Source organism: Heterobasidion irregulare (genome assembly GCF_000320585.1).
Source record: "Heterobasidion irregulare TC 32-1 unplaced genomic scaffold scaffold_03, whole genome shotgun sequence".
In the NCBI taxonomy this organism is placed as follows: domain Eukaryota; kingdom Fungi; phylum Basidiomycota; class Agaricomycetes; order Russulales; family Bondarzewiaceae; genus Heterobasidion; species Heterobasidion irregulare.
Window position 1 is genome coordinate 997785 of NW_009258199.1, and position 24854 is coordinate 1022638.

Sequence of the window (24854 nt, forward strand, 5' to 3'; positions counted from 1 at the left end):
AGCACCTAGAAACATCATCGATTCCAATGGAGGATCTCCCTTTGCAGGACATCTTACACTTCACACCTCCTCCTGCCCCTGTAGTTATGTCTTACCTCCGGAGTGTTTGTCTCAAGGAAAGAAGTCATGTCGACTGCGAAGATCATCTGGAGCGTCTAGCAGCATCTAGTGGAAGGTGCCCCTCAGGTCACCGCGACTTGCTCGTAAAACACCCGGAGGACAAAGTATCTGAGGCCAGTATGACTTTTCCACTTGATCTGCGGCAAACGATCAACCAATGCCAGTTCATGACAATAAACCCATTCCTCCTATCCAGCAGGATACTAAAGCCAGGCATCGAAGAATCCCGAGGCACCGCACTGCCCCGTCTGTCCGACAATTTGAGCGGAGCAACCGACGAGATGAACTCGCACGAGTCCCTGGATGACGTACTTTCACTGCAGCGGGTAACGAATTCTCTGTCGTTGCTAGATGCAAACTTTTCATTGCCGGAACGGCACGGCGCGGAGGTCTCAGAGGATGTTCTCAATGGTCAGGTCGGGTTTCTCACACTGGAACCTGTCTCGGATAAGGACCTGCCGGTAAACCCGGAGTCGTACATTCGAGAGAGTGAGATGGTCGAGGCATTCATTCGAAGTGCTAGGGGATTCGTCAAGGACGACTATACTTTTCTGATGGATGAGGTGTCTTCCCAGCCGACTAATGAGCGCTATCGAAGTCAGATGCGCAATGCCCTGGGAGGAAGGGTGCCAAAAGCTGTCTCCGTTTTGCTTGAATCTATAGTTCATCTGGACTACGAGCCATGGATCAGGTACATGGTGGAGGCGGAGGAAGAGGACATGAAGACCACGAGCAGCCAGAGGGGTAGGTCTACGAGAAACAGTCAGAGGGGGCATTTTTTCACGAACATGGACACGGAAAAGAAAGACATATTGGCCCAAACGAGGTTAGATGTATGTGGATGGGACACCACCTTGTAGACACAGACATACGAAGCGCATTTGTAACTCGGTGAACGAGAAGCTGCAATTTGACCTGATTTGAATCGTGGGCCCCACGTGCTCCGATGTGTTTGGCCACGTTGTGCGTATGTCCGTTTTCTGCTCCCGGTAAGAGCCAGTCGAGGCATACTGCTGCTTGCAATCCGACATGGTCGACAAAGACGAGGACTCAGCCTTTTCATCATACGCACAGAATGGCGACCTCTCATTGAACAACCACGAGAACAACGTGCCCTCCGACATCAAGGTATCGTCCTCACCCAGTAACATCCGTAGCCCTTCCGTCCCACCTCTTGCTCCACTCGAATATCTCCAGAGTCAACGAAGGGGCTCCATCACAGACCCCTCGTTGCACGCGAGCCCCGGACATTTCTCCAGACCAAGTAATCTCACCGCTGGCCCTTCTCCCACACCCTCTGACCTCCTCTCTGCTCCCCACCACTCTCCTCCAAAACGCGCTCTTCCTAATTCTCGACCAACGTCCCCTTCTCGGATGGTAGAGGGTTCTAGTATGGACACAGATCAGCCGTACGATCGCACCCACAATTCACTATCTTCGTCCGATGGCATTGATAGCACTCGCGCTGCAAACCCTTCCTCTCGAAGAGCCTCATTCGACACAGGGAGCACGTCCCAGATAACAGAGCACAATCCCCCCCAAGGTGATTCATACTATACAATTCCACTTTGTATTTTCAAACTATTATCTTACATACATCTTCAAATTTTCAATAGCAGACCATTCGAGTATTGATTCTAAACCGAGATCTGCGCATACGCAGGCTCACGCGTCTGCAGGCCAACAGGGGCATATTGACAGTGAGCGGTACCATTCCTCTGCCAAATGAACAGAGACTGCATTTCACCGCAGGTGTCGTGCCTTCGGTTATTAGTCAAGGCCCTCATGCGCAAACGCGTGGTCCTGGGTCGCCATCCTCACTACCTCATGGCACGAAACGCAAACTCTCGCATGATAGAGGCGTGTTGGCAGCCGCAGGTGAGGACATCGATCCTCAACTTGTTGGCCCAGGCGTTCCGAGTACCGTACATTTGGATATGGAAGGTCCTATTCCCAAGCGACGGGGATCGTTGGCGGAGACGCAGCGAATCACCGGGCTTAGCGTCTACGATCGACGACATTCTCTCGACACTCGTATTGCTCAAGGAAGTCCACAATGGTGGGGTAGCGAGAGACGCGATTCGACGTCATCCATGTTCTCTAGCCCATCCATGGGATATGGATCGCCGGCGTTCTCCGCTGATTCGCCGCATGGTCGAACGCCTGCTACCGTCGCATGGCATCCCACCCAGGCTTCTGACCAGCCCTCCGCCATGCAGAATGAGGCAGACACGTCTGGAACAGGACGACAGTTTGATCCTTCATCCATGCTGCCAATAACGATGGTCCATCCCCTTGCATTTAACACAGACCGTCGAATGTCCGTGCCTACGAATCTCCCATCCAACATGCCTCCTGCCAACTCCACCACCGCTCGGGTCCTCCGGTCAAGGTCACGTCCCCCCTCGCGTACCAGTCAGTTGCGCGGTGCGGAATCCGGCGCTGCTAGTTCCAGTAATGCTGCGCTACAGAACGTGGAAGACACAGATTCAGCGGAACATGTATCGGGTTCATCCTCCATTCAGAATCTTCAACCTCCCTCGGGCAGCACACCTTACTCCCGTTCTCCCGAGCTGCGTGTTTCGCACAAACTTGCTGAGCGCAAGAGAAGAAAAGAGATGAGGGATTTATTTGACGAATTGCGAGACCAGCTACCTGCGGATAGGGGTATGAAGGCAAGCAAGTGGGAAATTCTCAGCAAAGGTCGGATGTTCTGTTTCCAAAGTGTCACTTCATGCCTAACTCCTTGTATCTTGTCGACAGCCATCGACTTTGTCGTGCATTTGAAGCAGAGTCACCAAGAGATGGCACGTGATATTGAAATGCTTCGACACGAGTTAGAGAGCATTCGTCAAGGCATACCATCATTTGGGCCTGGCGGTCCTCATCCTGTCATGTACAGCCAAGGCCCACATGTCGTCCCGGGACACTACCCTCTCCCGAGTGGTCCCGCCATACCTCCCCACCAACCATCGCCAGGACCGACACACCAACCACCCCCTCCCCATCAGCAAACACTTCAGCAAACACTCTCACGGCCGGCATCGTCCCAGAATGTGTTCCCTCCTGGAGGGGGTTCCGTTGGGGTGCCACCGCAAAATGGGAACGCCGCCGTTACGTCAAACGAGAAGACGGAGGCTCCTTCGATGTAATTACTTTTGGCATATTTACCATGTGATCTGTGGGATAACATAGGGCTGGCTCCTCTGGGTTGTCAATTTGGCGGGTGCTTACTCTGTACATACTTGGCACTCTTGCCGGCTCCATATTTTATGGTGCAGCATCGGACGTTGGATGTCGAGACGCGGACCTTAACTAGCGATGTGGGCTTCTTGATGATCACACCCTAGACAATCACAGACTGAGTGATACACGAATGTCTTGGTTTCTAAAAGACTTTGCCACCGCGAACAAGTCATCATCGGGTATCTTCGAACCTCTGACCGGGTCAGGCTTCTACGTTTGGCCCACCACGGACTTTGTAGCGGCGTTCGAAAACGCTCTTCCTCCTCCAGTCGACATGGCTCGATCCTTGTCCCGCCTTTGCGATGAGCTTCAATGAGCTTGCCAGAAACGCTTCCGTGAACAACAATCAACACCCGTTCTCTCTGACGTTCCATCAAAATGACTTCAGTCGAACTCATAGAGTGCCAAGTCGCCAACGAGGCACTGGAAACCACTTCTTCGACAGAGCTAGTCACTCGAAGTCCAATGGCGGTCGCTTCATGCACCAAATTGACGTCTCGGACTCAGTGGGGTCAAATATCATGCCACTTCGCCCAGAAAGAGTGCAAGAAAGTCTACGGGAGCTTCAAGCGACTGAACATGTACCGCGTGTATCTCTTTTCTCAAGCCATTCCCTCCGCGACGGTGTCCAAACCCTCAAGCAGAATGAGGGCAGGCCCATCTCACCTCCTACATCGTACAAGCCAGAACCGTTGTCCTCATCACTAAATTCGAATTCCTCAAGTACGCTATGAGCTTAATGAGATCGTATGACCGTCATCTAATGCATTCATAGATATCATTAGCAGACATTCGCACCACGATTTGAACAACTCGCAGATTCGTTCAGAGAGACTTTCGTTGGCAGGTCAAAAATACAGTCATTTTTTCCTACACAGCTTGATCGCTAAATCTCACCCTGCTGGTGTATAGAGCCCGAAGAGACCCGCTCGTCGTTCACGACTTCGCCATCTGCCAAGGAGGTTTTCTCCACGTCGCCCTCGAAGCTTGATGTCAGCGGCAGCAATCAAATGGTCAGGGGTATCTCTATGTCTACCTTCAAGGAAGACTCGATGGAGAACGACATTTCTGCTGTCGTGTTGAAAGGCTTCGCAGATCTCAAATATGCCAAGCATGAGAATGAAGAACAGGTTTGACAATACATGCTCCAATTTGTTCATTCATTGACCTGTATTCAGCGTCGAGAGATCGCTTATCTTCGCTCACAGCTCAATGTTGTGAAGAACGAGAAGGGAGAAGTAATGCAGCGCTTGAACGGTGTCAAGGACGCAGCTCGGAAAGCCATAGCGTCCAATTCCAAGAGGTGAGTCACAAAGTATGTGCGCATAAATGCGATGGCATTAATCATATCTCAGTCTTGAAGAAATGCGAACGACGCTCCAAGCGCTAAAGCAACAGTCCGAATTGGCATTTGCCTTCGCTGTACAAGCGCGTTCGTCTTTGCCCGATGTAGTTGATATGCGATGCATCATTGAAAACAGTGCCAAAAGTGCGTAACCTTCTACATCTTCTCTCGGACTAGACACTCATCCTTCTTTAGAATATGATCTGCTATTCGACGGCGATGGCAACATGACCCGAGCAGCGGAGGTGAAACAGATCATTACCGAACTGCAAATGGAATGTACAAAGAGTCGGTGTCTCAATTATCTATCGTTAGCTGAATTTAACTCGTAGATTTCTCCATGCAGCGAGACAGGCGAATGATCTCCTGCACGACAAACTGACCGAGCTAGCTTCACAGCTTATTGAAGCTAAGGATCGCATACAAGCTGTCGAGAAGCTTCATGCAGACAGCAATGAATCTTTGAAGCAGTCCAGTGAGTTGAAAACTTCGATTAGTTGGCCTTTGATGATGGAAGGCACACCACTCCCAACAGATATAACAATTCTTGAGCAAGGAAAGGCATTGGGTCAGACGCAGAAAGAATTATCTGATACACTACGAAGTTGTGCCGACCTGAATGCCACAACAGTTATGTTGAGAGAAGAGTGCGTGGCTCTTATCTATCGTCTCTCCTAATGGGAGGTTTAATTCATATCCAGAGCGGCAAAGCTGAACAGATATGTGCATGACAAGGACGAAGCTATCAATCTAGCTAGGAGCCTGGAAAAGAAGTATGTCGGCTCGTGTCCCTGATTCTGAATACTTACCAATGCCACCTAAAGGAATGCACAGCTTCACTCGATTGTCGAAGATAAGGACGGCAGATTGCGCGCGCTTTCCTCGATAAAAGATGAGTAAGTCTTAGGTCGTGTCTCTGAGATAAGACCAGAGTTGATGATTATCTCACAGGCTCATTACATCTGTCGCCACGTCGAACGAACAAAGAATGGAGTGTGACAACTTGAAAAAGACACTGAGTGAACATGTCCAAACTATCGAACGTCTCAAACTCAGGTATGTGTCATGGTCTGATTTGCATGCGTTGACCGATATTTATCTACAATAGATGTGGGGGATTGCAGACTGAGCACGACGTGGTTATCAAATCCATCAGCAATATTCAGGAAGAGCTCAAGCAATGCACAGAACGTGAAAAATCGGCTTTGGCGCTAAACCAGAAGCTTGCGGAAGATAAACTTATCTGTGAGGAGCGTGTCAAGATGTTCCAAGGTCAGGCTGCACATGCTTCGCAGGAAGCGAACGGACACAAAGAAAGGCATGCCTCATCAAATCTATCTTTCTGATCTGGACAATGACCGCCGTTATTAGGCTGCAACAAATGGAAATACGACTCAAGGTTCTCCAAGAACGCTTCGTAGATCAAGCCACCACTTTGAAGCTCGCAAAAGAAGCAAACAGCGACGCTCAGGTATCCCATCCATCTTCTTCGTTAGCTCAACGACCGTTTCACGACTGCTTTCAGGAGAAACATTTCTTGGTTGAGAAGAACTGTACCGTAAGATTTTTGTTTCAAATCTCGACTGGTGGCATCTTCTAACAGATTCCAGAGCGCCCTCGAACAGTCCAACAAGACTCAACGTGAGATCGCCATCATTGGCGAACGAAACAACTTTTTACAAAAGATGCTCCACGATGCCGAGCAAGAAACGAAACGTTTTCAAGAATTGCTCACCAATGTCAAGGCAGAATATGAAGGGCGCATGGAGGCGGTTCGAGAGAAAGCTCTTTCTGATGTTCAGAACGCCAAAGAGATGGCTTTTCAGGCGGAGCAACGTCTCACTCAAGCTCATACGGACGCAGACAACGCTCGTTCTCGCATTGTTTCAATCTCTCGTGAACTGGATGTACTGAAGGCGCAGTCCCAGGATGCTTTACAAATCTCTTCCATAAAGCAGAGCGATATCGATGCTCTCAATCTACAAATTGGAGTTCTGAAGGCCGAGAGGGCTTTACTTACCGAACGTGCTGACACAATCGTGATTCGATACAAAGCTGACGACCTAGTGAGTTTTCATTTGAAACTTTAGATCCATTTCTCAGCGTATCCTAGTCGAATGAGGAGAGGATGCTTGTGGAAACTTTGTTCAAGGAATACGAGTCTCTTCAAGAGGACACAATTTTAGAAAAGCAAAACGAGCTTAGAAGGGTAAGTGGTATATATTATCATGATGTAGCCATCTGATAATGTGTTTGGATAGAGCGTGAACAAAGTCATGGAATTGGAATCGAAAATCGTGTATCTAGAGAAGAGTTTGGCACGACATCTAAATATCGAGGTAGTCCATGTCCATGACTTAATGCTTGCAAGATTTCTGACGATGTACTCAGAAGCTTGAACCCAGCATGCCAGGGGACAAATCGATTTCAGCATCAGAAAAGTCTATCCTCCCATTAGAGAACTTCATGTCGTCGAGTTCGGGTGTAGAGAATTTTAGAGCACCTGACAGTGACTCGGGGCCGGTAAGTTTGCAACTTTTGATGTTTTTGGATGCCTTGTGTTGATGTAGTATGCAGTCTCAACACGATGGCGCATCAGCAGACGATATCCCAGCCAATGCGCATCAGAGTCTCACAGAGTCTGGTGCTCTTCGTCATCCAGCAACCAATTTTTCTACTCCAAACCGATCAACAAGGGAGCAAGTTGACACAGAACAGTCTGTGCAACACAAACGCTTGAAGAAGTCTGAACGAACGTTCGCTAGCCTCAATAGCGAATCTTCCATCCTCTCCGAGCCAGAAGATGAACCACCTGTTCGCAGAATAGGAAAACGCGGTCCGAACCCACATCCGGAAGACACAGCCGATACCGAAAGGCCTAGCAGACGCTTGGTCTGAATTTCGACCCAAGTATAAGGGTGCTGAACTGACTACATCATCAGAAAACTGCTTCCCTCCTCACTGGGGCTCAACAGGGCGATTCTTCGGGGAAGGTAAGTTGTATATCATCAATGATCAAATTCAATGTTTTCTTTCCTGGTACAGACTACTACTGCGCCAATCACAAAAGCAAAACCCCGCAAACGCAAGTGAGGTGTTCGACCGGCCTGTATCAAGATCGTTTGTTTCTTGCCAGACCCCCCTCCTGTCCGGTTCTGCGCTACGCTCTCACGGGGCTTGTTTCTCCATGATCGACTTGGTGCTCATCTGGTCTTATGCTATTCTCGCTGGCTCGGCTGCTCTGCTCTCTCTTGTGGCGAAGTTTCAAATTTGTGGAGATCAACATGTACTTCTTAGTAATCGTCGATTCGTCGTGCAATGAATATTGTAACACAGAGACCGTCACAAAATGATACCACCCTCCTCTTCATCCAAAGAAGGTGTAATGTAGTGTGGTGGTGGTGGTGGTGGTGGTGGTGGTGGTGGTGGTGGTGGTGGTGGTGGTGGTGGTGGTGGTGGTGGTGGTAATGGCTCTGCGGCTGTGCGATCGACTGGAGGTTGAGGATGAACGTCGTAATGACCTCCTGAACGAATGACACCCTTCTCCACCAAAGCCATCTGGAGAATTGTGATTCGCTCCATTTGGGAGCCACTGCGGTGAAATAATTTTTTCATTCAGCATCTCGTCGAAAGACAAGGCCAGGTATAGATCGCGAAGTCGAAGTTGTTTGTCACAACCTAACTGCGTGTCGAAATCGAAATGGCGCTCACATTACAGTGTCATTTTCCTGTATGGCCTCGAGAAAATCCGGATCAGGCTGATCTGATTCTTGTATATGTTGCCGGAGTTGATTCTGTGTCTCCTGAAGATGCTGCAATGAGTTTTGAAGACGTGCAATCTCTGCGAGGGCCGCGTCATCTGATCCATACTACATAAAGAGAGCTAGGAACTAGCTGAACCTTCACTTAGAGTAGAGGGATCCAATCGAGTGGCCTCTGAAAGAGTGAAAGGTTGTGTGAAACGAGGTTTGTATTCCATCGGAGATGCTGGTTGGTTGACTCAACTGGCCCGAGTGACGTCCCGAAGACTTCACTGCAACAACCCGATTGGGCCACCAGAATGTAAATAGACGTCATGGACAACAAGGACGCCCTCACAGGCCTCACAGCTCCTCACAGGCCTCATAGGCCTCACGGCCCGCATTCAGGACCATCTTCTTATTTTCAGTCCCTATCAAGCGCAAGTGCGCACTATAGCATATAAATTTGGTTTTTGACCATCTTATACAAACGCAAGGAAGGACTTGATCACAAGACACAGGAATCAGCTGATAACCAAAGTATGGGGAGGCGTGGGAAAGTCATGACAGGGAGCATTCATGTGAGCATTCAAAGTCATCGCCATCACCAAGTTTCACGCTGCTCTGCATCCATCTCATTCACCTACTAGCATGCAAACCTATAATTTCCTGCCATGCAATCAGTAGAATTTTCCAATGATTTTTGCGTACACACACTCTCTCCAGAGGAAGGGTTTAATACCGAGTATGTTGATGAAACGTTCGTGATTGTCTCTTTGAATACTGCTCAGTGGTGTAACACATTGACCGTCCTCTATACTACAGTCATATGCAAGCTTTCGCAGACGCGCTTAACTCGGACGATAATGCGTTAATACCTGATCAACCTCCATCTCCATATCTAAGCTCTCGTCCGGATACTCCGGTTCATCATCGGGGAAGTACTCGAATACGAAAGGTCTCTGCGCTCTCTGATTTCGCACCTGTCAATGTAAAAGTCAAAAGGTCAGTTCATACGAGGGACAAATATAGATCAGTGTGGCTTACGCGGTTTCAGGCGGAGGAAGGGGCATGGGGGTCATGAGAAGCGGCAGGAGTGGTTATTCCTACTTGTTCGATGGCCTCTGTTGGTACGTTCAGATGCCTCGAGATGAAATGATTAACTTGATAAGACCATGCACAGTTCTTCATCTTCCTCTTCATAATGTGCGAGTTCGGGCTCTATGTCATTATTCGTCAGTTGGTCAATGCGAAGGAGTGGTTATTGGCATGTGAGTGCTGTATCTGTAACTGCGTTACTCGAACTTCACAGACTATAGGGCGTGGCCGGAAGGGGCAGCTGAGGAAGAGGCTGAGAGCAGCTACTACATATCAGGTACCGATATTCTTCCTATACATGTTTACAATTTTGACCACTTTGGTTGTAGGAATGGAAGGATGCAGCTGAAGTCTTAGACGGGTATCTCGATTTCAATGAATGGAAACGGGTTGATGAGGATCCATACTACGATTGGAGGCTTGTGCGGAAGGTTGGTGGCAGACGTCAGTTTTATTCGAGCAATGTTACCAAGAGTCTTTTCTGTATATCAAGGTCAAGCGCTCTCTGAAGACATTGAGGGAGAGAAACGATGCGAGAGGGGTGCTGGGAGTACTAGAAACATGCATGCGTAGTAACTTTGCGGGGGTCGAGTCAGCAAGGTCAGTTCTATCGTGATCACAAATCCAACATGTTCTCAGATTGAAATTCGAACAGGTTATACAGTGAAGTAAGCTTCCTATTCTACTTCCGCGATCTTCCTTGTGACACCGTCAGGGTAGACGTTCTATGGTACGAAGGACCTCTTAGAATGTAAGTTGGATCTAAGCTGGCATAATGATCTCAACTGATATCCTATGGAGCCTACATCCTGGAACAGGAGAAGGCTCTGGGATATATCCGGGAGACACACCTGTTGTCAACTGATGAGAAGAGACGGTTTTTCAAGAGTGCAAATACAAATCTAGGCTTGACGGCGCTCTGTCTCTCCGGCGGCGCTACTTTCGGATATTGTCAGTGTTTATATCTCCACAACAACATATCACTGTCTCAGCGCGTAACTTGCAGACCACTTTGGTGTTGCGAAGGCGTTCTTGGATGCAGAGCTCTTGCCACGGGTCATCGCAGGCACATCGGCAGGAGGGCTCGTGGCGGCTCTTATCTGTACACGGACCGACATCGAGTTGAGTAGGCTTTTGGTACCGGAGTTGGCGAATAAAATCTCCGCATGCGAAGACCCATTCCAGATATGGTTCAAGCGCTTCTGGGTTACAGGCGCCAGGTTCGATAGTCTGGCATGGGCAAAGAAGGTAGGAATGACAGTCTTGTTCGTCGTGATATGCTGAAAGAATATTCTCATTATGCTTCTAGGCTTGCTGGTTTACTCGTGGTTCGATGACTTTTCGGGAAGCATACGTGAGGACTGGCCGCGTGTTGAATATTTCCGTCATCCCTGCGGACCGTCACTCGTAAGTATCGATTATTAATGTCACTATAAATATCTGAGAATCCATCATTTCAAAGACCTACCAAGCTGCTGAATTATTTTACAGCTCCAGACACTATCATTTGGAGTGCCCTGTTAGCTTCCGCAGCTGTTCCCGGCATTATAAATCCGGTAGTACTGATGCAAAAACTCAAGGACGGTCGGATTGTTCCCTGGAACTGGGGTAGCAAATTCAAGGACGGGTCGCTCAGGTGAGTAAGTTGACTGATGTTTGGAATCTCGTCTGAACACAATGCATGCAGGGTTGATATCCCCGTTCAGTCTTTGAATCTATATTTCAATGGTAAGCCGTCACCATGGGGCGATGCATCTATCATTTTCTGATGGCATGTCTAGTCACCCATCCGGTGGTCTCCCAGTCAAATCCGCACGTTCACTTGTTCTTTTTTGCGCCGCGTGGTTCTGCAGGGAAGCCCGTTGCCCATAGGAAGGGCAAAGGTACGAAAATTCACCATATCTACAGAGAAACTTTCTTGATTTGTGGACCAGGCTGGAGAGGCAACTTTTTGTTGTCTGCTGCAGAACAATGGCTGAAACTGGAACTCACGAAGAACTTCAAGGTTAGTCTCAGCAGGGACTGTCTGTCAAAACCATGCAACTGACAATTTCTATGCAGCTGATTCGCGACCTTGAACTACTTCCTCAACTACTGGGACAAGATTGGTCGAGTGTATTTTTGCAACGGTTTGATGGAACAGTAACGTGAGTTTTACATCCCATCTAGTTCCGTAAATCTCATGATCATTATAAATACATTTTCAGGATTTGGCCTAGGACGCGCTTCATGGTAAGGATGAGCTTTTTGTGAAATGTTCTGCATATCAAATGCTGGATACTACAGGATTGGATCAGGATACTCAGTGATCCGGACCCTCAGGAGCTCGCTAGAATGCTACATGTGGGGCAGATAGTTACTTGGCCAAAAGTTCGTGCCAGTATCGTCGCCAATATTAAATCCTCTCACGATCGTTAATGCACAGCTACATATGATCGAGAATAGGTTACGGTTGGAGCGGCAAATCTTTCTAGGGCGACAAGCTACTCGCAAAGTCCAACAGACCAAACATAAGGACTCGTCCTTGTCGAATGACCAATCCCTTCCGACGTTGATCAATCCTAATCCCACACTTCAGCATGCACACCTATACGATCTCGAAAATCCTTTGTCCGATATTGACACAGAAGATGCCCAACGACTCTTCACGCGAAGCTATGTGTCGTCAACTTCCAATACAGCTGTGACGAATAGCGACGCCCCCGGTCACCAACTACGTTCTTCAGTAACGCATCGGAAATGGGCTGCTGATGCTCATGCGCTAGAAAAGTCGACGACCTCAGAACAACGCGCACCTGAAGCGGAGACTTCAACCGGAAGGTCACGGCACTCAGGCTTACCGCGTTCTGGATCGTTTTTGGAAAGGCTGCGCACGCAGTCTTTTCCTGGACTGCCTTCCCCTTTTGCCACTCTACGCCGAAACAACAGTCGCACATCTGGAAAAGAACCGAGCCAAGAGGTTGATCCAGCGTGGAGTAGCGACAGCTCTTCGGGAGATGATCTATCCCTTGAGGAACAACGACGCATGCTTCCTTCGTCCAGGGTGAATCTGGCGAATCTTTTTGATAAGCTGTACCCTGAAGATGAAGATGATGATGGAATTGGGGATAATTTATAGATTTCATCACATTATGGACGGCTCACCTCTACTATAAGCTGGAGTCTGTACTTTTATAATCACCCTGAGTATCATGGCATAGGAAACCAAGTTTCGTGTGAGGCTAAGCTCGGCGCCGTTGGTCCTGGAAATCTGCATAATATATGTAGTACGCACTCTACTTATTCTCTTGTACAATATATGCGGCTACATGCAGTCTACTTGGCCCCCCCGAGGGCAGCGACGATGGCAATTCTGCTTCAATTTTCGGCGTGGTATGCGGAAATCTAGTGACTCTTTTGGAGGTCACGCACTCGCACATGGCTGGCAAGCTGGTAAGTGGGCGTGTTCTGAAGAATCCGGCGAGTGACACACGTTAGCCCTCCTTAGCCACATACAAATACACTCGCCGTGCTCCAGCTGAGCAGCACTCTCGCAGACGAGCATATTCACCTTGCAAGGTTTCGTCACCATCAACGTGATGTCAAGTTCGACTTCTTTTGAAGGGTCTCAAACACCTCCGCAAAGCCCTCTCCAAACTCCCCCTCGCAGCGCCACCGCTGCAGCTGATCGTGAAGCACGGCTCGCCGCTCTTCAGCGTCGTCTAGATGAGCAGGCAGCCGAGGCAGCCGCGACTGTGGGAAGCCCCGATCAGCCCGCGTTCATACCTTTTGACGCAAACCATGAGAAGCGTCAAGAGTTTCGACGGCTTATCGACCCTGGAATTATGAGGCCGAATGCCAGAGAAGTTGCGCTGACGTCTTTGCGTGTAATGTCAACGTCCCCGATCCATGAAAGTGTGCAACAGCTTACGTCCCTCTTCAGACACTGTCTACGATAGCTGAAAACATTCTGCGCGAACCCCTTAACCCAAAGTTCCGTCAATTCAAGCCAACGAATAGCATGATAAAGCGGAACCTTGTGGATCCGAAGGGTGCTCTGGAATATGCTGTCGCCGTGAGTGATACATATCCTTGAGAGCATCCTCGTCGACCGCTAAATTGTCCATCATCTTAGCTGGGATTTCGTCCAGAAGTCAGTCTATTCTTTTCTCATTTCCTTCCGCTCACTCAAACATGGACGTAGATTCGGAATTTCCAGCCATCCTACGTATTCAGCGACAAGTTCCTTCCGGATCTGCGCATTGGTGCTGACATCGTCAAGGAAGTCATTCGTAATGAATCTGAGAAGCAAGAACGAGAGGAAACAAGCAAGCGGTTAGCAAAGGCTGCAGAAGAAGCCCGCGTAGAAAAGGCGAGTCACATCGAACGTTTGTATGATTGTTGCTTGACTTATTCGTTTATCAGGTGAAAAAGGCATTCATGGATGATCGCAAGTCTAAGTCGCTCCGTGACCAGATACAGAGTTCTGGACGAGCACCACCGTCTTGATTATTGGCATCTTGCATGCAATTGGACAGATCTCACATAATTTCTGTATTTCTATGTTGTTTACTCTCGATTCCAAGGCTCTTTGGAAAGCAGGCATTCTCGATCATCATCTCGCGCAGTCTTAGTATAGACATTCCAACGGATGTGAATTATGAAGAGGATATATTACATGAAGGGGTACTTTGTTCGGTCTAGTTTTGACACAGGTCGAGTTGTTCCACTGGCATTGGCAGGTACTGGCGGCCGTGGCGGGAGCGGAAATTCTGCCAATGTGTTCATAGTGATCCGTGTTGGTGGATCTTCGACAACTGTGAAGGGCGAAAATCAGTCAAATAAAAATAATGGTAAAAACATCCTTACCAGGCGGAGTATCGAACATCCTCGCTTTCTCTAGAACAAGACTATCTCTTCTCCTTGCGGACCGTGTCGATCTCTGTGTATCTGACCCTTCCTGGATCGGCTGCGTGGCCAGTGACCGGGATCGATACAACACTGTAGATGCCGAGGGATTCTCTTCAACCGGTGAAAGGGTTATGGAAGGAGGTAATATGGCTGAAGACATTCTGCGCAGTTGCGAAGACGGCAATCCGATGAGTCGAGGCATTGGCCCTAGAATGTCTACCGAAGGAGATGGAGTATTGGGAAGAGGGCGCAAAGGTGGAGTGGGTGGGGGAAGAGAGGTGGGGATCGGTTTCTTGGGCGGAAGAGGGGCCAATTGAATGTCATATGGAATGTCCACGGATGTGTTAGGCATTACAACTCTTTGGCTGGAGAGCGGCAGACGTGAACGGCTCTTCACAGAGTCGGTTGCATTTTCCTGGTCGATCTGTGATGAGGTGCCTCGGTGTGGCTCGAGAGATGCTTCAGCCTTCAGGACAGTACTGTGAGCGTCTTGCTGAGGAGGAGTTGTATATGAGGCGGACGGAGGAGAGGCTTCTTTAAAAGCTTCATCGTGTAATTCGGAATGACTTCCAGACCGTTTACGCCTGGATGGACCAGATATCTCCTGATGAATTCCGACATGAGTGCGAATCCGCTGTGTGCCTCCCAAAATAGACGATGCAATGGCTGGTGCAGCAACGAAGGGCCACAGTTCGAAGTGAGGATACACTGGAGAGTCTGTAGGAATGCACATCAGCGTCACTGCACAATTCTTGTCGCACGGAATACGAACAAATCCTGAGCGCAGGGTAATGGGCGGGTAATTTCACAGAGATCACGTCGTGCTGATCTTCCAGATTACTTCCCCATCCTGACCGATATATATCGAAATAAGGGTATACCGAGGGATCTACAAAAAAAAAATCAAAAAGAGACAGGAGGGTAGTGTGATGTACACCCACATATATCAAAGCACGGGTAACTCGGCGTCAACGTGGTAATGATCGGCAGCTCCATTATACTCAAGTCTGTAACTTCTCCAGGATAGATTTCAAAGTACGGGTAGGTAGCCGGATCTAGGCTGACGGTGAGACGAGTTAAACTTTACAATGAAGGAGAGCAATGTACATAATTTGAGTATGGGGTATCTTGCATCGAGAGCGATGTTGACGCCATAATCAGGGCTCTGCACTTCAGCTTCTGGTGAGGGATAGATGTTGAAGTGCGGGTAGACAGCGGGATCTAATATCATTGCGACGTCAACCATTTTTGTGTACACTCTCATTGAAGATAACGGACATATATTGAGCATCGGGTATTGAGCATCTAGACGGTTTGAGATAGACTTGCTGCTCTCGTAGTCTGTTCGAGACGGGGTAGCTGGATACAAGTCAAACACAGGGTAGGCAGGAGGATCTAACGGGAAATATTTCAATGAATTCAATAGAAACATACACCGTCCAAGGCTCACATAGGTCAAATGAAGAATAAGTCACGGGTAAGCGAACAGGCAGACCTTGGACAATCCCTGAAGACCTCGGCACTGGTTGTCTGTGTGAACTAGGCGTTGGCTGCGAAGTAATGATCTCCTTTGCCGAGGGCATGACTTGAGCAACAGCTGGGTATATATCTAGTGCAGGATACATCACCGGATCTAATGCTCAGTCAGCTTAGCTCGTGTGTAAGACGAGACGCACATACAGATAACAAGCGCCGGGTAAAGAGAAGGTAAGTGTACGGGTTGGATCCGATGATACATTGTATCGTCGAAGCGCTGGCCCTCCGGATCTGTGCAGGAAGTTTGTAAAACAGTACGAGAGATCGAAAGCCGATTGCGTACAGATATCGAGGTTCGGATAGTGTCCGCGAATAGTGGTGTGCTGGGCGGTGGTGGTGATCTCGACAGGTCGGATAACTGTAGGATAGATACTCATGTATGGATACACAGCGGGATCTTATTTAGATGATCAGTATCGGAATTTTTTGCGGCGAGAAGGGAAAGACCGCCCACAGATATCGAGTGAAGGGTAAACAGCGGGCAGGTGTACCGACATAGAGAGGTCGAAGACAACCTCTACACCACAAACATGACCGGGATATATCTCAAAGTTCGGATATGCGGTGCGATCTGCATTGTTTATGTGAATGAGACAAAGAATGTAGATAGGACGATGGAGACGAACAAACGTCGATGGCAGGATACATTGCGGGCAAGCGTACTGTCATAGGCTCTATGATATCCGCCGAGCAGACATGACCAGGGTAGATCTCGAAGTTGGGGTACGCGGTTGGATCTATAGAAATATTAGTTGGTGGTCCTAGACCGTTAGAAAGGTCCTACTTACAGATGTTGAGCGTGGGATAAGCGGTCGACAGCTGGACTGAGTGCCTATTCTCAGCAGGGACCTCAGTGAATGCCAGACGAGCTACTAGACAGATTAGAATCTTCGGCGAATATGACAAGAGCTATATCTTCACCATTCTTAGGCACATGCGCGGTGAAGGGTTGCTGCTCAATCTCCATGACGGCTCGAAGGTCAGAGACCTCTGGCGACTGGATTATAATGGAAGAAGGGACGTCTCGCAAGACGGGTTCCTGTGACGTTTCAGTGTACGGCCAGACGTGCTGCCATGTAGGATCTTGGTCAGGCCTAAAGTAAGGAAACATGAATTCGAAAGAGTTCGGCACACGCATCGTAGCCGAATCAAAGGCTCTCTGCCCTGCATCCGGCGTTCGGATGTGATTAGGGACGAACGGCGAGGGGGGGTAAGAAAGCGGAGGGCCCCACGATGTAGCAGTTGACGGGGTAGCAGGGCGACTCCAACCACCACGTTCACCAAGATCGAGGGACGGCGCTTGGGAAACTCTATCAAGAGATGCAGGAGATGCAGGCCATGAAGATGGACCCCACGACGTCGCAGTGACTGGTGTCGTAGATCGACTGAGTGTCATTCTATGCGCAAGATCTACAGAAGGAGGGCGAGAAACGCTCAGGGGGGATGCGGGATATTCGAGGGGAGCACCCCAACTTGTCGCAGTTGAGGGTGTGGGCGGCGCATCATCTAGCATCCTAAGACCGATGTCAGGAGAGGGGTATCGAGACGCATAAGACACGAGGGAGACGAGGTCATCGTCGGGGCCGAAAGAAGTTGCCGTCGAAGGGCTCAGCAGAACAGATCCTTCCAACCGGCGATCAAGATGTACGGATGGAACACGGTCCCAAGACAATGGTGATTCGAGGTTATCATAATCTGTAGGCCCAGGAGAGGATACCGACCATGTGAAATCATCTAAGTTGAGGGCTTCTTCGCCCTCCTCGACGGGCAAAGGAGAATCCTTCAGGACGATGTCATTTGGCATGTGAACAGGGTCAAGGCTGATCTGACCCGTAGCACCCAATGGTGTCGGTGCGACGGATGAGCTCGCACGCCAGGTCTTGACACGCGACTCTAAATCTTTGGTAGCGGTCTTAGGTTCTTCTTCCTGCATGATAGGCGCCAAAGGACGCGGCGTCTCTATAAAATCATCATTTCTTGCCGTCTGATTGGCCTGATTAGAAGCAGGGGAAGCCGCATCAAACCGATCTAATAGGGAAAGCTTCCTCGGGACGTGACGACTGGGCATTTGGTTCCTCGAAGGAGGCATGAAAACGGACTCCGACTGCTCCTCAGTCAGCTGATCCTCTTGAAACGTAGTTTTGCTGTCTCCTCTCCAATGAGACGTCGATGGTGCTGCAGAGACCGGAAAATCCATCGCATATCTCCGAGAAGAAGCTACCCATGCATCGTACCAACGGGCCTTATGGAAGTCGATGTCGAACTCGACACGACCACAGACCGGCAATTGCTGAAGCTGGAGGCTTGGAGACCGCGCATCAAAGAGATGGCCCCAAAGGATAGGCCAAGTCTCGTCAGAGATGCGAGGCGATGCAGCAAGTCCGTTTTCAGCCATGTGCAGGTAGAGGCATAGACCGGTCGTACTGGGAAAATTGAATTCACGGGCGATCACTGTGAGCTGGCCGTACATCTTCCGCAAAATGCGAGATAAGGTACTATATTATATACATCCAAGAAGAAACATACCGTCGGAAAGAGGGGCATCAAGGTCCCTTGAGGCAAGCGATCAGGAGGACCAGAGGCCAAAGTATGGCCGAGGTTGCCATGAGCTTTGGACAAGGAAGGAGGAGGGACTACGACGATTAACCACTTCGTTTGTCCGGAGCTGCTACGTTCACGGTTATCACGAAGGCCAGTGTTGCGATAGGAAAGCGTAGACACTCGACGCATTCGACTGACGTGAGCGTCATGCGCCAGGTTAGTCTGTAGAGACAAGGGATCAGCCTCCGTAGTCGCAGGAGGAACGATTCCCTGTGGATGAGTGAAGCCTGTAAACTCTGGTTCTGTGTCAGGAGGAGTGGGCAATTGAGAAGGGCGAGGGAAGTCGTAGGGAGATGGTTTGTGGAACGGAGAGGAGGTGAGGTGAGACATGATGCAGGTCTAGAGAGATAGAGACTGTTCGTGAAAGAATGGATGCAAGGAGATGCTGTCTAGCAGCAGAGCGATACGTGGGGACTGCGAGTCCTTGGAAAGCCAGGGACAGAGGCAAAGGTGTGGGAGAACGACTGACAAACCGTACGGTAGGGCTGTCATAGGACGTGGTGCTGTGAGTTGACCGCTTGGAACAAATGATAGATCATCAAGACTGACATGAACAGGATCGCCTGGGAAACCGAGATGCAACAGAGTAGAAAGGCCTGCCTTCTGAATGTTCTCAAAGGAAGTGTGCAGGGACGAACGTCCGTTTCTTTTACCAACGACGCCAACGACGCCAACGACGACTCGGAAGCGGCAGCAAATGTCGAGGGCTGGCCGGGGCTGCAGTGGCTGGGACTCGGCTGGGCTATGGCAACGACGTCGGGGTTAGGGTTAGGGGCGAGCCAGCCGGGCGGGTCTGAAGTATAGGCACGCGGAAAGGAGAGACCCCGTAAGTACGCGCCGGCTGCACGCGGACATGTAACTCGATGTTCTTTGGAGACAGTGGCTCCACGGCCATCGACGCCGACGAAGCCTTCACCAGCACCATAACCATCAGGCTGCATTGAGCCTGCCTCTCCTTTCATTTCTTCTCGTCACTCTCTCTTCATGTTTTCTTTATTACTTCTCCCTTTGTTGGCCGCCCCATGTCTCGCAGCCTCTGCATCAGACTGGCAAAAGCGCACAATCTACCAAGTCAGCCATCAAAACTTCACCGCTCCCATATTCTGACATCTCTCTTAGGTGATGACCGATAGGTTTGCTACATCTGATGGCTCAGGCCCAACGTGCAACACCGACGACAAAAAGTACTGCGGCGGTACTTGGAAGGGTATAACGAACCACCTCGATTACATACAGAACATGGGATTCGACGCCATTTGGATCTCTCCAATTGTCGCCAATGTTCAGGGCACCACTGCGTACGGCGAAGCTTTCCATGGCTATTGGCCCGTGGATATCTTTGACATAAATAGCCACTACGGCACCGCCGATGATCTCAAGTCGCTCTCGTCTGCCCTCCACAAACGTAGCATGTATCTTATGCTCGACGTCGTTGTGAACCATCTTGTCAGCAACTCTAACCCACCCCAGTTCACGAACGACTTCAAGCCGTTCAACGCCCAGTCCGATTTCCACCCGGAGTGCTTCATAACCGATTACAACAATCAGACCAATGTCGAGCAATGCTGGCTGGGGGATGAGAAACTGGTCCTCGCAGACGTTGATACGGAAGACTCGACGATTGTCACGACGTTGAATGGTTGGATCAAAGATTTGGTCGGTAACTATTCCGCGGACGGTATTCGGATCGACACCGTCAAACACGTTCGTAAGGACTTTTGGCCCGACTTCGCCTCCTCGGCAGGCGTGTTTACCATCGGCGAGGTCCTGTCTAATGAGACATCCTACACCAAGGACTATACCCGTACGTCTTACAATTTATTCGCCTCCCCCTTCTCAAACGTTCCTACTGCTCATTCTTGTACAGAGGTCCTCGATTCCGTCCTCGATTACCCTACGTGGTATCCCCTTGTCGCCGGTTTCCAGACGACAAACGGCGATCTCACTAAGCTCGCGAACAGCGTCCAACTGACTCAGTCTGCATACAAGAACGGCGCGTTCGGGTCCGGCTCTTTCCTTGATAATCACGACCAGCCTCGATTCGCTGGCTTGGTTGCCAACGCGGACTCCGCGCTTATCAAGAATGCGATGGCCTTCCCTTTCATACATGACGGTATTCCGATCGTGTATCAAGGTAAGTCGTGGATCTTCTATTTTCACTTTCGGATACCGCCGTCAATATGGGCCTTACTGATACTGATGCGCTGCTGACAGGGCAGGAACAAGGCTATACTGGCGGAGCGGATCCTGCGAACCGCGAAGCGTGAGTGATCATATTTTTTCGCCGATACGTTACAATAAAAAACTAATTTCTATTTCTCTCTTCCTATGCAGGCTCTGGCTTTCTGGATACGTAGAGGATAAGGACTACGTCAACCATATCAAGGCCCTTAGCGCTGCCCGCAAAGCGGCGGCGTCTACCAACGATAAGTTCTACTCCACCAAGGTACAATCGCTCCTCTTCCTACCTCTTCCCGCACCCAACCTTCTTTGTTCTCGCCTTAGATGACCTTTCCGACAAACACGACTACATCCCTCGCCATTAGCAAGTCACCTATGCTTGCCCTCCTCACCAACGTCGGCTCCAAAGCAGCCACGACGTCCTGGTCAGTTTCGGACACCGGATATGCAGGAAACACGGAACTCGTGGACGTGTTGAGCTGTGCCACAGTCACGACGGACAGCAGCGGCAAGGTCACGGCCAGCTCTCAAAATGGCCAGCCCATGGTGAGTATTGATGTTGGTTACTCGGATGTAAATTAGTAGGCAATGCTGACTGGATGCCATCTATCGCTCTTAGGTGTTCATTCCGAAGAGTGCGCTCAGCAAGAGCGCGGGCGTCTGCTCTAGTGTAGCCACTGGTGCCGCATCTCTTGGCCGAGGCGTGTCATACTCGCTCGTTGCTGGCATTGCGCTTTCATGGGCGTTTCTGTTCTAATCCATTCTCTTCGACGCTTCCAAATTAGCATCCAGACTAGAAGAAGTACTCCCAAATCTTCCCCATCTCCTGATGATCACACAACACACACATCACTAGAGCAAAGCGATAGAATGCATCACGGAGACATTCCCAGGCTAGCATACTTTCTACATATTTTTTCTTAATCCTTCATCGATGTTGCGGATATTGACTCCTGGGAGCATTAATATAACATTCGGACACACTATCTGCTACGAGTTATACATTCACGGACCCTTACACTCTCATTCACGTATAGAATCGAGCTATTCGTTTTGTCAGTTTACAGAACAAAACCCGCAGGTCCGCCTCGCCCAGGCAAATGCGTCACTAATCACATGATAGGGTGAGGTGCGCGTGCTCTTCGAGCCTTCTCAAGCTGTGGCTGACATCGAGGAGCTGCACTTTCATATCCATGGACCAGAAATTTGCGAAATTCGATGCCCTCAACCAGAAGGACAAAGGCGCTGCCTATCTTTCGCTCCTGTCCGATGTATTTACCACGTCAAATGGCCCTCAACTCATTCAGGATATACATATACTCGTCGACCATGTCGTGAATCAGGACAATGCCGGTTTCATTGTCGGGAGACAAGTCCTGTCCGAGCTTGTGAAGATTCTGAATGAGGGCGGCGTCTCTACTTTAAATCTAGATCTGCGAAAGCAGATCGTAGAGGATATCCTGGCCACGGTCCAACCGCGCTTGACGAGCTACGAGGAACAAGTGAGTGCTCAATCGTAACGCCACACACCCAGACTTGAACTCGAAGATGATGCCATAGGTTAATCTCCTCAGATTCCACCTCGCCGACATTCTTGAGCATGAGGAAGATTGGTCTGAAGCCGCGCGTGTTCTGATGGGAATCACCCTCGAGGCGAGTCAGCGGTAAGTGTCTCGCATATCCCATTTCCCTTGAGTTTCAATCTCCATCGCAGTACGACAGATGAAGATAAGCTGCGCGTCTACATACGTATCGTTCGGCTTCTGCTCGAGGAAGAAGACTCCGTTCAGGCCGACAGTTACTACAATCGTGCCGCTTCTCTCATTCATTCTACAAGCGACAAGGTCACCTTGCTTGCTTTCAAACTCTGTCAAGCGAGGATCAGCGACTATGGCAGAAAGTTTCTTGAAGCCGCCGGACGTTATCACGAACTCAGCTTTGTAGGTGAGATCGATGAGGACGAACGGAGCCATATGTTGCAAGTATCTATTCCTCGGCACTGATTGCGAATTGCTCTGACCACGTCTTCAGATCTGCAGCTGTCACATGCGCCGTCCTCGCACCAGCAGGACCAAATCGCTCCCGCATACTTGCATCCCTATATCGCGATGAGAGAACGGCCGAACTTCCCACCTTCAACATCCTCTCCAAAATGTTCCTCGACCATATCCTCCGCCCAGCAGAGGTAAAGGAGTTCGAGAAGATCCTCAAACCCCATCAACTCGCCAAAATTGCCCTTTCCACCAATGATCGGCTTGCTTCAGCTATCCAGGGAGATGATGAGCTTTCTGGTGATAACGTCAGCGCCCGCACTGGTCCAGCTACAGTCCTTGATCGCGCTGTCATGGAGCATAACGTGCTCGCCAGCTCCAAAATTTATAATAACATAACTTTCCGGGGGTTGGGTGCGCTATTAGACTTGACTCCTGGTGCAGCTGAGACGATGGCGCGGAAGATGATCGAGCAGGGTCGGCTGAAAGGACATATCGACCAAGTGGAGAAGCTGATCTGGTTTGAAGCGGCCAAGGAGGAAGATGATGCGCAAGGTAAGGCTGGCGGGTTAGGAGACGTGAATCAGGACACGGAGGACACGGGCGCACTCTTCACGAAGCGATGGGACCTGCAGATCCGTCTGACAGCAGCCAGTGTGAGTGCAGGTACATTCGTGATGCTCGTCGACTTATAGATCATCGTAACAGGTCGAGACTATGGTACAACACTTATCAGAGAAGGGCTTAGTAGGACTAGCGCTCACGACGAACGCGTGATCGTATAATTGTCAACAGTAGGTCTACCTCCCATTGTATTCCACTATTGTAATCCGTAGTCAACTGGACCAGTGAATGAGAAGTGATAGAGGCTACTCGCATCAATTTACTCGGGTTGGACAGGTGCCAAGATTTCATGGACAATCAACATGTCCACGAACATGGAAACCGTGTTCATATCACAGATGCGACTCCCACATCCGCCAACCGCTATTACACGGACCGATGGCAACGTCGACGTGTGTGTGATATGGCAGATATACTGGTTCCACGAGCGTACAGCATCCAGTAAGATCTCCGATGATAGTCGTACAGTACAGCTGAGTCTCCCGGCCTAGTTTTAGAACAGCGATGAAGGTGCTACTCAGTCATAGTGCGCGAGAGCCCAACCGTGCCATCGTGTCCTCGCTGTTTTCTTGCTCTTCGACCGAGTCGGATTGGGTCACCTGCGAAGGATAATTGAATGGTATCCCTTGACATTTCAAGTAGACACGCACCACGCGTAGAACAGATTTCTTTGATGACTCTTGTAGTTCTCCGGAAATGATGAGCTCGTCTAGGATCTGTTGATACCCGCAGTAAGCATACACTAATGAACCGACGATTGAGTAAGGGATATCACATACAGCATAGGCTTTCTGGAAGTTGAAGATCCTAAGGGCAGTCAGCCAACATAGCGCAGAGGCAGGGTTCGACTACACGACTCACAAATCCAGCTCACACACCTTGTCCGGAATATCAGTATCCGATATAAGTGAGGAGGACAGCTCACTTACGTTCCCAAAGTATCGATCCAGGACTTCAACATAACGGTGTATAATCTCGAGCGTAATGAGCTCATTATCCATTTGCCCAATACCGCACACGAAGAACAGTGAGGCGTATCGGCGGTAGACGACCTTCGTGTCTACACCCCGTTAGCAGAATGACGCACGGGTCTCCAACCATGGACGCACCCTTGTACTCCAGGAAGTTGCACATGCGAGTCCTCCGTGCAAGAACGAGCTGCGTTACATCTTTGACAATCTTTGCCTTCGCTTTTGGCTGCATCGTCGTGAACCATTTTGCAAGGCGTACTTTGCCTACGGGTGAGCCAAGGCGGAGTGAGACACACGGTGCGCCCGACAGTACGATTAGCAGCAAACCTTGGCGAGAAACAAGCAGGATATAGTTGATCATAACGGCGTGTCGAAGGAGATGCGGCGGGTGTATTGGGGTCGTGTCCAAGTCATGCAAGTGTGAGGATCGAGGTGCCAATGCGTAATGGCAAGCAGTGCCCGATAGTGCCCGATGGATCGTCTTAGAATGGCGAAGATTTCAGATCATCCT

The 24854-nt window shown here is 49.7% G+C and overlaps 10 protein-coding genes across 10 annotated transcripts; 7 read left to right on the top strand and 3 right to left on the bottom strand.

Moving 5' to 3' along the window:
- Positions 1-19: 19 nt before the first annotated feature.
- HETIRDRAFT_408207 (uncharacterized protein) lies at positions 20-1073 on the top strand. Its single transcript, XM_009545385.1, has one exon. The coding sequence runs from the start codon at positions 27-29 to the stop codon at positions 978-980; it is 954 nt and encodes a 317-aa protein (XP_009543680.1). The 5' UTR covers positions 20-26; the 3' UTR covers positions 981-1073.
- Positions 1074-1149: 76 nt separating this feature from the next.
- Positions 1150-3439, top strand: HETIRDRAFT_313274 (uncharacterized protein; the record flags this gene model as incomplete). The annotated part of the gene is made up of 5 exons (XM_009545386.1): positions 1150-1663; positions 1737-1820; positions 1873-2823; positions 2884-3268; positions 3316-3439. 5 exons carry the CDS (start codon positions 1150-1152, stop codon positions 3437-3439), a joined length of 2058 nt encoding a protein of 685 aa, XP_009543681.1.
- A 448-nt stretch (positions 3440-3887) lies between these two features.
- Positions 3888-7804, top strand: HETIRDRAFT_102592 (uncharacterized protein; the record flags this gene model as incomplete). The annotated part of the gene is made up of 20 exons (XM_009545387.1): positions 3888-4089; positions 4142-4213; positions 4279-4496; positions 4545-4669; positions 4722-4855; positions 4907-4990; positions 5058-5186; positions 5247-5358; positions 5413-5484; positions 5536-5607; positions 5663-5767; positions 6083-6182; positions 6237-6269; positions 6322-6777; positions 6825-6920; positions 6973-7050; positions 7103-7234; positions 7289-7603; positions 7654-7704; positions 7757-7804. 20 exons carry the CDS (start codon positions 3888-3890, stop codon positions 7802-7804), a joined length of 2634 nt encoding a protein of 877 aa, XP_009543682.1.
- A 1705-nt stretch (positions 7805-9509) lies between these two features.
- HETIRDRAFT_237210 (uncharacterized protein) lies at positions 9510-12031 on the top strand (the record flags this gene model as incomplete). Its single annotated transcript, XM_009545388.1, has 17 exons — positions 9510-9581; positions 9635-9722; positions 9771-9826; positions 9879-9980; positions 10043-10153; positions 10270-10300; positions 10351-10506; positions 10556-10797; positions 10859-10956; positions 11012-11185; positions 11237-11277; positions 11331-11432; positions 11484-11554; positions 11611-11696; positions 11757-11781; positions 11836-11919; positions 11975-12031. Coding segments are annotated over 17 exons (1596 nt in total), but the record flags the coding sequence as incomplete, so codon positions are not given.
- Positions 11975-12755, bottom strand: HETIRDRAFT_408210 (uncharacterized protein). The gene has a single exon (XM_009545389.1). The coding sequence runs from the start codon at positions 12672-12674 to the stop codon at positions 12195-12197; it is 480 nt and encodes a 159-aa protein (XP_009543684.1). The 5' UTR covers positions 12675-12755; the 3' UTR covers positions 11975-12194.
- Positions 12756-13127: 372 nt separating this feature from the next.
- On the top strand, positions 13128-13957 carry HETIRDRAFT_170424 (uncharacterized protein; the record flags this gene model as incomplete). Its single annotated transcript, XM_009545390.1, has 4 exons — positions 13128-13415; positions 13472-13603; positions 13664-13681; positions 13733-13957. The coding sequence occupies 4 exons, from the start codon at positions 13128-13130 to the stop codon at positions 13955-13957; spliced, it is 663 nt and encodes a 220-aa protein (XP_009543685.1).
- A 595-nt stretch (positions 13958-14552) lies between these two features.
- Positions 14553-18906, bottom strand: HETIRDRAFT_449559 (uncharacterized protein; the record flags this gene model as incomplete). Its single annotated transcript, XM_009545391.1, has 12 exons — positions 14553-14600; positions 14660-15156; positions 15212-15328; positions 15381-15494; positions 15547-15660; positions 15718-15834; positions 16259-16372; positions 16430-16546; positions 16602-16712; positions 16764-16844; positions 16897-18445; positions 18502-18906. 12 exons carry the CDS (start codon positions 18904-18906, stop codon positions 14553-14555), a joined length of 3384 nt encoding a protein of 1127 aa, XP_009543686.1.
- A 597-nt stretch (positions 18907-19503) lies between these two features.
- On the top strand, positions 19504-21820 carry HETIRDRAFT_155263 (glycoside hydrolase family 13 protein). The gene is made up of 7 exons (XM_009545392.1): positions 19504-19647; positions 19696-20380; positions 20444-20710; positions 20791-20839; positions 20911-21022; positions 21082-21303; positions 21377-21820. Exons 1-7 carry the CDS (start codon positions 19561-19563, stop codon positions 21512-21514), a joined length of 1560 nt encoding a protein of 519 aa, XP_009543687.1. The 5' UTR covers positions 19504-19560; the 3' UTR covers positions 21515-21820.
- A 130-nt stretch (positions 21821-21950) lies between these two features.
- Positions 21951-23633, top strand: HETIRDRAFT_62610 (uncharacterized protein; the record flags this gene model as incomplete). The annotated part of the gene is made up of 5 exons (XM_009544969.1): positions 21951-22259; positions 22318-22421; positions 22472-22735; positions 22789-23404; positions 23457-23633. 5 exons carry the CDS (start codon positions 21951-21953, stop codon positions 23523-23525), a joined length of 1362 nt encoding a protein of 453 aa, XP_009543264.1. The 3' UTR covers positions 23526-23633.
- Positions 23634-23893: 260 nt separating this feature from the next.
- Positions 23894-24704, bottom strand: HETIRDRAFT_313992 (uncharacterized protein; the record flags this gene model as incomplete). The annotated part of the gene is made up of 7 exons (XM_009545393.1): positions 23894-23971; positions 24023-24088; positions 24152-24179; positions 24234-24250; positions 24302-24432; positions 24482-24607; positions 24671-24704. The coding sequence occupies 7 exons, from the start codon at positions 24702-24704 to the stop codon at positions 23894-23896; spliced, it is 480 nt and encodes a 159-aa protein (XP_009543688.1).
- Between the last annotated feature and the right edge of the window lie 150 nt (positions 24705-24854).